Source organism: Vicia villosa, unplaced genomic scaffold, assembly GCF_029867415.1.
Source record: "Vicia villosa cultivar HV-30 ecotype Madison, WI unplaced genomic scaffold, Vvil1.0 ctg.000672F_1_1, whole genome shotgun sequence".
NCBI classification, from domain to species: Eukaryota; Viridiplantae; Streptophyta; class Magnoliopsida; order Fabales; family Fabaceae; genus Vicia; species Vicia villosa.
The window spans coordinates 567,805-578,436 of NW_026705298.1; the positions used below are offsets into that span (position 1 = coordinate 567,805).

The following is a 10,632-nucleotide window of genomic DNA, read 5'->3' on the forward strand; positions in this document are numbered from 1 at the left end:
TCCTCTTCAGAATGGTCACTCCGTTCTTCCTCTAAACCCTCAATCTTGATAACCTTCTTGACTGGAGTTCTGAACCTCCTGCCCATGTTGATGAAGCCAATGGTCTTCTTCTTCTTCTTCTTCTTCTTCTCCTTTTCAGCCAAAAGAGATTTCAGTTCTGCTTGCCCCTTGGTGAGACTCGCAATAGCCTCTTGGAACTGAGCGTTCTGAGTTTGAAGCTCTTGCATAGTCATTTGAGCGGCCATGACTGAAATAAACAGCCAGGAAGGGGTAAGATAATCTGAATCCGGAAGAAGAGAACTTGTCATGCAATGTTATGATGAATGATATGCGTATGCAATGATTTCAAGGACCATAGGATTTCAAATTTATTTTAAACCAAAGAAAAGAAACAAAGTGTTATTTAATAATTGAAATAGTTTTGATTGCCTCTCGGGCTTACAAGAAAAGGAAATAAAGACTTTAAACTTGCCCCTTGGGCTTACAAAGGAAATCAAAACATAAATGAAAATAACAACAAAGAAAATCTTCATCTCTCCCAAGGACGTTTCACCCTCTTCTCGCTGATATAGGAGCTGATGCTTTGTTCACGGATGAGTTGTTGGTTGAGTTCCAAAATCTTCTTTTCACAAGCGTAGAGCTGAGCTTCAAAAGTATCTCTTTCCTCCTTTACCTGAATGTAAGCTTTTTACAGTTCTTCGAGATTAGTAGGCATATCTGGATGAAGTATAACTAAAGGAACATCTTCTTCATTTTCTGGTTCGATGATCACAGGTCTAACAGCACGATATGGCATAGTGAGGCGTTGAGCGCGAGTCCGTACCCATCTGAGATAAAGCTCCCCGGGAATGTACTTCTTTGGTCCCCAAGTCTCTGTGTTAACTCTGTATACCTTGTTCCATGCCTGCTTAAACTTTTGACGGTTATCTTGAGGATCATTTTCATAGTTGAATACAATACCCTTAATCAAATTATCATGAGGACCATCATTTCGAGCATAACCAAACTGACGGAGAGCTAAGGATGGATTATAAGTGATACCACCTCTAATACCAAGCAGTGGGACATTTGGAAATTGTCCATAATGATCTATATAAGTAATGCCTTCCCGAGTTCGAGGACCCCAAAGAATATCTGAATTCGACAGTGACATCATCCTTTTAGACCAAGGACACCCCCATTCTGGTTTCAAAACTGTTTGAGGAAGATGTGAGATAAACCATTTGGATAATAGAGGTATGCAACACATGAGAGTCCCTCGCTCCTTGGTAGTGCGAGTATGAAGTGAATGTAGGATATCTCCAAGCAAAGTGGGAACCGGGTTACGAGTCAGGAAGATGTTGATTGCACGTACATCGATGAAATTATCTGGATTAGGGAACAACACCAAACCATAAATCAAAAGAGCTAAGATTTCTTCAAACGCATGGTAGCTCATAGCATCCAAGAATAGTTGAGCTTTCTTATATAGAGATTCAGGAAGAAGCCCCTCAACTCCACTTCTCTTCACCCAAGTAATGTCAGATTTTCTTAATTGTAGGGCTGCTGCAATTCTTTCTGACTTCGGAGTAACTTCCAAACCAGTGAAGGGTACCTGATCCAAGATGGGTATACCAAGTATCCTAGAGAATTCTTCCAAAGTAGGCACCAATTGGTAATCGGGAAATGTGAAGCAATGATGCAAAGGGTCAAAGAAGTGAAACATGACTCTCATCATATCCTCATCAAATCCTGCAGAGACCAAACCAAGTAGATAACCATGTTTCTTGCGAAATTGAGATTTGTCAGGAACCTTTGAAACCAAAACCTTGAGTAGCGGAGGGATTCTTTTGAAGTTGATACAGACACAATTCTTAAGTGGGAGATCCATATCCTACAAAACAAAGCAAAGATGAATTCCTAGATCCTTGAAAGGGTTAGTTATGATATGCAATGCTATGATGTCATGCTCAAGTATTTAACACACATAAACAAATCAAACAATGCCCTAGGTTTTAAAGGCTTGCATGAGTTTTAGGTTAGTACCCGCCCCAAACTTGCAGTTGGTTTAAACCTGTCCTAAAAGAGTAACCGGGTTCTGAATGTTCTCAATATCACAGATCTTTCTCACAATGTTTGCTTCCACACGGCACCCTGACGGCCGGTTTAAACAAAAACGGAGTTGGATCTCAATGAGTGTAGCCTCGAGTATCAACCAATCTTGGTACATGCCAAAACCGATTATCTCGCTACGAGTTGTCTTATTGGCCAAGGTTTCAGTTTGACTAAGGTTCTATGGAAAAGTTAGTGCACTTAACACCACGCGGTAGCCTGAACGTCATCCTTGATCTGCTATCAAGGGACGTCAGCACACACCAAAGTGTCGCAACTAACCATGACTATCGCTTCAACCACGTCAGAGCATGCAGGGCAGTTCCACGATATATTGTCATTTACCTAAACACTCAGTCCGGGTTAGGACTTTCACTCAAGCGTCTCTCCCAAACAACCCTTAAAAATAAAGCAGACAAATCAAACAAGTGAAAACATGTGGTGAAAGACCTAAACTTTAAGGTATACCCCTCTTTTAATTTTTTTGATTTTAGTAAGTCCCCAGCAGAGTCGCCAGTTCTGTCATACGGTGAACTGACTGTTTATTTAAAAAATATTTAAAAATGTTGCGGTTGACAGAGTCGCCACCGACTTTTCTTTTATCCAAGGAAAGGTGAGAAAAGAACAGGAAAAACCTTTTAGAGATTTTGAAAACTGGGTTCGGGGGGTAGATTATACAAAGGGAAGGTGCAAGCACCCTTTGTATCTGTAGTTTTCTACGGGCTCTTAATTGCTTAGCTCTTTGTTTGATTGATTTCGAGAAAGTGAGTGTGTTTGAGAAAAATAAGTGTTTATTTCGTATTTAGCTTTCGGGCGTATACGAAATTTTTAACTTGTTTTTTTAAAATTGAAAAAAACAGTGTAGGGTGTAAAAATAATTGTTGAGCAAGCTATTAGGAGCTATCTACCCTAAAGATTTCCTGTTCGTTTCTTTCCTTTCAATAATTCTATGTCATTATGAGTTAATGAATAGATTTATTAATGGATATAGTAATAATAAAAAAAATGATATCTTAAGCTTTTCGGTATGCTAGCCCTACTATTAAGGAGTAGGTAGACAAACCTTAAAACTTATGGCGGGACAAGGGGACGCCTTAGCAAATTCCTGAGGGACGATTGTCTATCACTTTATAGGGTCACCGAAAGGGACAATTCGAAAGGTCAATCCTGAAGGGTCAATTCGAAGGGTCAATCCTGAAGGGTCAATGCGAAGTGATAGACAATATGCTGGTAGGCGACTTTTTGCTTTTAAAGACATCCCCAATGGGGACTTACATTCCTGAGGCAACCAAGAGGGAAAACCCTAAAGTGTGCAAGTGTGTGAACTATGAATTCGATTCATAAACAATTATCTTTATTAGTGATTATCTACATCAATTAGGTTTCCACGCCTTAAATTACTAACCATATCAGATCAAAGCTTTAAAAGCAGAAAATAAAAGATAAGGATAGGGGGAGGTACCAATTCCCAGAAGAAAGTAGATGAAGAAGAAGGAAAGCAAATAAATTGCAGAAAATAAAAAGGAAGGGAAAAGAAACCGCTGCAGAAATATAGTTAGGATAATGAAAATTAAAGAGTTAAGGGTAATGAAGGGCTTACCTTGTGTCTTCCCCAAAACTAAAATAAAATCAGAGGTTAGTTGCAAATAATACATACAAAGAGAATCACAAAGCATAAAAACATAATTAGGGTTTTGAATGAAAACCTCGGAGGGTTTCAATAATATTAGGGTTCATGGCAATGGAAAGAATTTCTATATGATAATTAAAGCAAGGCAAGGCATATAATCAAGCATGGCGAAGAAACCCTAATTACAAACCCTAATTAATCAAAATAAACATGGAAAATATACATGGCAAAAGGATTTAAATCAATATTATTTTCATGTTAATTGAATAAAACAAATTAAATTAAAATATTATGGCATATATACAAAAGAAAATATCATAACAGATTAATCGAGTTAATTACGAGGAAAGTCAAAAAAAATCAAAACATAAGAATATTAATAATTACATGTTAAATTAATTAAATTAAATCATGGTAATTAAATCATAAACATATTAAATTAATTATGAACATGAACATGGCAAAAAGTCGGGCGATTAAATCCTAATTCTATTTTATTTACATGTTACATACAATTAATCAATTTATTAATTAATTATTCAAATTAAAATAATATATTTACATATTAATTAAATTAATTAAGAAAAATAAAATCGGCATGGAAAATCAAGAGTCGGGAAAATTATTTACATGCTATATCAATTAATCAATTAAAACAATTAATTCAAATAATTAATAAAACAAAACAAATTAATGAAAAAAAAAAGTGCACCTGCCATGGATCGAACTCACCCCCAGGGGGTCCTTTTCCATTGCCTTTGCCACTGAGACACGCGTCACCATCTGATTCGTGCCCAGCGAGATAATAAGACAAACGCAGGTTTGCGCGCGCCTGGGCCCATCGTTTTGAATCGACCAACCAGAAGACGCCACGGCTTCATCTTCTTCGTTCAAATGTTTCTTTTTCCGCGCAAATTAGCTACGAATTTTCTACGAAATTTCGTAGCAAATCCGTAGCGAGATCCTAGCTATTCCTGCAACTTTCAAAAACTCGAGCAAAATGTGTTAGAAATCCAGGGTAATGGTATGAATTACTTCGCCTCCTTCACGTGATCACAACCATGCCCCTTATGTTAGCCAATTGTCCTTAAATAAGAATACCCCAAATTGGAGTTTAAAACCCTAACAATGGCGGATTGAGGTACGGGAACAATAAACGCAATTAACACATATAGAAAGCATCGCAGCATCATCACAAACAATATTACATGGTTGAAATTACATGAATGCGCATGAAAAACAAGAATCGAATTCAAGAAAAGTGGGCAAACCGTGAGCTTGTCTCTCGCGATTCTGGATGCTTGAGAGCCTGGGGATATGTTGAAATCGTTCAGTGAAGTCCCAGGAACGTGTTGGAATGCTTCAAGGATCTCGAATCACCCTGGAAACTGGAATCCGATTTGAAAAATCCCTTGAATTTGTTGTGACTTTGGTGGCTTGGTTGCTTGCTCCTTAATCCTAATTTTCGTGTCCCCTGGCCCTAGACTGATGCTCCTTATATAGTAGAAGATATTAGGGCTTTTATTTGGAAGAGAATCAAAGATTTGATTGGGAAAAAATTTGTTGGAAAATTGATGTGTGAAACTTATTTTTTGATCAAATCTTTTCATAAAACTCAACCAAATCCCATGTGCACGAATTTTCCCATGTGTTAAACATGCTTGGGCTTCAAGATATGATTTAAAATTAAATTCCACATGCATTTTAATATTTTTAACCATTTATTTTAATTAAATCAACTTTTAATTGAATTAAAAATCAAGATAAATAAAATAAAAATAATGGATGCATGGAATTAGACTTGGAGACCCCTAATATGATTAGGAACAAGTTTGGGTTAAAATAATGCAAGCCCTTTTGGAGATTTCTTGAGTTTGGTCAATATGATTTTTGTGCCTATCCATCATTTTCCCCAACTTTGGACATATGTAACTTCTTCATACTAAATGGAAAAAATGATTTCTTTGACATTTTGGAAAGCTTGAAGAATCCTCTAACCAATGCCTTTGACCTCATATCAATTTGATTTTTAGAACTCAAGTTATGATTTTTTGAAGTTAAGGGCTTTTTGTTGACTTTCCAAAATGACCTATAATGTATGAGGTCATAACTCCCAAACCATTGACCTTTGAAATTTTATTCTTGGACCATTGGATAGAGGGATGAATTCCCCTCAGTGAGCTTTGGTGGGAATTTTTCTGATGAAGCATGAATATTTGATGAATTTTCAAAGTTTAGTTGACTTTTTTTCAGTTCATACCAAAAATAGTAACTTTCAACTTTTGACTTTTCTGATCTTTCCTGGCTTCATCATGATCAACCCTTGATCAAATGATGATTTTGAGGTCATGAGGATGTTGTTGACCAAATACCTTGAATTTTGACTATGTATTGACTTGAAATGACCATTTTGCCCCTAGGAATCGACTGTTGACCTAATTGACTTTTGGGCACCCAAACTTGCTCTGATTGGCATGAAATTTGACATGGGGATACTTGTGAACATTTGTGGCCATATTCAATCACCTTGGGTCATTGATTAGTCCATTTCCCTCAAACAAAATGAAACCCTAAATCCTTTAAGAAATGCCTGAATCTCTCTGATGAATTCTTATAGATTTGGTGAACCTGTGGAGACCTTATGAATCAAATTATCTTAAAATAGAGAGGGCAAATTTTGGGGTACAACAATAACCAATCCCCGAACCTTTAGAATCTCTCGTATGCACTTTGCGTACAACATAGGGTTTATGTAACTTTTTCCCTTTTCCTCATCTTGTTTTGGAAACAATAAAGTTTGGTGGTAACCTTTTTTATACAATAAAAGTACCTAAGAAAACGAAATCATCGTGAGAGTATGAAGTTTGACTTCTTATTCCCATTCATATGATTTGTCCGATTTTCACTGTGACAATTGTATGGACATAAGATTGCTATAAAGTGTTCGACAGTATCAAAGAATACTTGCAAAAACCACCAATATTAGTCCCTCCAATTGAAGGACGACCATTAATCATGTACCTTACCGTGTTAGAAGAGTCCGTGGCATGTGTGCTTGGACAGGAAGACAAAACTGGTAAGAAGGAGCATGCAATCTACTACTTGAGTAAGAAATTCACAGAATGTGAATCTCGTTACTCTATGCTCGAGAAAACATGTTATGCTTTGGTTTGGGCTTCAAAACGTCTCCGCCAATACTTAATCAACCACACCACTTGGTTGATCTCCAAAATGGATCCAATCAAGTACGTCTTTGAAAAGCTTGCCTTAACAAGAAGGATTTCCTGATGGCAGATGCTGTTATCCGAATATGACATTGAGTACCGTGCTCAAAAAGCTATCAAAGGAAGCATTCTTGCCGATCATTTGGAACATCAACCAATTGATGAATATCAATCTCTCAAGTTTGACTTTCCAGAAGAGGATGTCATGTACTTAAAAATGAAAGACTGTGATGAACCACTACCTAAAGAAGGTCATGATCCTGAATCAAGATGAGGCCTAGTCTTTGATGGAGCAGTCAACGCTTTTGGAAATGGAATTGGGGAAGTCATTACCACTCCTCAAGGAACTCATATTCCATTCACCGCCATATTACTCTTCGAGTGTACTAACAACATCGTAGAATATGAAGCTTGTATCATGGGACTCGAAGAAGCCATTGACTTAAGAATCAAAGTTCTTGATATATATGGAGATTCAGCTCTTGTGATCAATCAGATCAAAGACACGTATGAGACGAACCACCTTGGTTTGATTCCATACAGTGATTATGCAAGACGTTTGATGACTTTCTTCAATAAGGTTGAATTGCATCACATCCCTCGAGATCAGAATCGAATGGCAGATGCCTTGGCAACTCTATCTTCCATGATCAAAGTTAACCATTGGAATGATACGCTTAGTGTCAACATTATGCGCCTTGAAAGGCCAACTTATGTATTTGCAGCCAAAGTAGTCATCGATGATAAACCGTGATTCCACGACATCAAACGCTTCCTTCAAACTCAAGAGTACCCGCTTGGAGCATCATGCAAAGACAAGAAAACTCTAAGGAGGTTTTCTGGAAAATTATTCCTAAACGGAGATGTACTTTACAAACAAAACTACGACATGGTCTTGCTCAGATGCGTGGATAGACACGAAGCAGACATGTTAATTCATGAAGTGCACGAAGGGTCCTTTGGAACCCATTCAAATGGGCATGCAATGTCCAAGAAAATTTTAAAGAGCAGGATACTATTGGATGACAATGGAATCTGATTGTTGCAAACACGTGAAGAAATGTCACAAGTGTCAGATCTACTCTGATAAGATCCATGTGCCACCAACTCTACTCAACATGCTCTCCTCTCTTTGGCCTTTCTCCATGTGGGGCATTGACATGATTGGGGAAATCAAACCAAAAGCTTCAAACGGTCATTGTTTCATCTTAGTGGCTATTGATTATTTCACCAAATGGGTCGAAGCAGCATCTTACGCCAACGTTACACAACAAGTGGTTGCAAGGTTTATTAAGAATAACCTCATCTGCCGATATGGCATTCCAAGAAAGATCATTACAAATAATGGATCTAACTTGAACAACAATCTGATGAGGGAACTGTGTGAGGAATTCAAGATTACGCATCATAACTCGTCTCCTTACAAACAAAAAATGAACTGTGTTGTTGAAGCCGCCAATAAAAACATTAAGAAGATCGTCCAGAAAATGGTCATCACTTACAAGGATTGGCATGAAATGTTGTCTTTCGCTTTACACGAATATCGTACTTCAGTACGTATATCAACAGGGGCAACCCCTTTCTCTTTAATTTATGGCATGGAAGTCGTACTCCCCGTAGAAGTTGAGATTCCCTCGATGAGAGTCCTCATGGGAACTAAGCTATCAGAGGTTGAATGGTGTCAAAACATATACGATCAGTTGAATTTAATCGAAGAAAAACATATGACCGCTTTGTGTCATGGGCAGTGTTATACGGTGAACCGGCTCTTTTTGAAAAATATTGTTTTATTTGCTGGAATGTTGCGGTTGACAGATTCACCACCGACTTTTATTTTACACAATTGTTAGGAAAGGCAAAAAGAACAGTAAAATGCCCTAAGAGATGATTAAAGGGTTCGGGGGGTAGGTTATGCAAAAGGAAGGTATGATCACCTTTTGCATCCATGGTTATCCATGGGCTCTTAATGGACTTGCTTTGCTTGATTTTTGAAAGTGTGGGGTGCATTTAGAAATTGATTTGAAAAAGATTGTTTAACGTTTGTAATGATCCTTTCGGGGATATATACAAAGTATTCAACTGTTTTTTGAAAGTGTTTTTGAAAATAAGTGGGGTGCAAGTAGAATGTTCAAGCAAGTCGATTAAAAGAACCTACCTCCTAATCCTACTTATGGCCTTAGACTGTTTTGATTGTCGTTCTTAAAGTTATAGGACTATTTCTCTATTGATTAAAGAATAGTCTTATCATTGGATGTAATTAGAAAAATTATTTATTTTTGAAAAGATGACCATCCCATCTATTGAGAAGTTGGGAGGCCAAGTGTTTGTTATTTGAGAGGTACACCCTAATTGTGGGGGTGTGTGAAAAGTGATCAATGTTCATGTTATGTTATCTTGATTAATTTTCTAAATCCAAGTCAATTTTTATCTTTTCACTCCCTAATTACTAACCACGCAGTTAATATTGCAGAAAAGTAAATTTACATCAAAACCTATGGCAACCATTTGCCGTACAAACTAAATCAGGAATAAGAAAAGTAAATGGAAAGCCAAGTTTGGCTCAAAAAGTGTTAAGCTGATGATTGTACCTGTAAACCTGAAAAGAAACTCATAAAAGGTTAATGTAAAGAAAATTAGAAAGTAAAAGAAAATAAGGAAAAGTAGGGATCAAAAGCCAAATTAGGCTCAAAAATGTTAGGATGAAAGCCTTGAAGATTATACCTGAAAAGAAACTCAAAAAAAGGGTTAGTGTAGAAGGAATTGAAAAGAAATCAAGAAAGTCAAAGGTTTTAATAGGAGGTTAGTGGTGAAAACCCTAAATTAATTAAGTTAATGAAAACCTAAACCTAAATTTGTTTTAAATTAAAAACCTAATCCTCAACCCAAAAGGGCATTTAATCGAAAGGGTAAATTCGGGATTAATCAGAGTTATTAATATAGGAATCCTAAATATGTACAAGGTTAAACCCAATTTAAAAGAAAATAGTCACATGATATTTAAAATTAAATTGATTTATTTAATTAAAAAAAAGATTTAGATTATTTACAAGAAAAATCAGTTAAAGAAAACATTTACAAATTAAAAGAAATATATATTTTTTTGTATTTTTGAAAGGTATTGAATAAAAATAAATAAATCAGGTTTTATAAAAAGAATTGTTTAAATTTAAGTAAATAAATAAAAGAAATAACAAAATTAAAGAAAAGAGTTAAAAAAAGAACATACCTGGGTTGGGGGTCGCTGGGAGTCAAACCCAGGACCCCTTGGTTGTTTTCAAAATTTGTTGCCAACTGAGCTATTGAGACTTGTTGATAGAGACCGAAAATAAATAAAAAAACCTAAAATAATAGAACAAACTTGTGAACGTTAGTGGAAAAAAGAAAAAATAAACAAAAAGATTGGGGTCACCCAGTTTCGAACTGGGGACCTGATGGTTACGAGGCGAATGCTTTTCTGTCGCGGGCGAAAAATCGTTGTTTTTTTTCGGGATGAGACACCTGATGCCTTCTTTGGGCTCGAGTGCTCAAAAAAATGATTTTTCTTTTGTACGGACCAAACTTTTTATTGTTTCCAAAAGAGGAAAAGGAAAAAAGCTGCAATAACCTTAAAAGGTGGGGAGAGATCTTGGGTAAGAGGGTTGGTTATACGAAGGGAAGGTATTAGCACCCAACGTATCTATAGTACTC

At 36.6% G+C, this 10,632-nt stretch overlaps 1 protein-coding gene across 1 annotated transcript; it reads right to left on the reverse strand.

Moving 5' to 3' along the window:
• Window positions 1-688: 688 nt before the first annotated feature.
• On the reverse strand, window positions 689-1,870 carry LOC131630326 (uncharacterized). Its single transcript, XM_058901111.1, has one exon. The coding sequence runs from the start codon at window positions 1,868-1,870 to the stop codon at window positions 689-691; it is 1,182 nt and encodes a 393-aa protein (XP_058757094.1).
• Window positions 1,871-10,632: the final 8,762 nt, after the last annotated feature.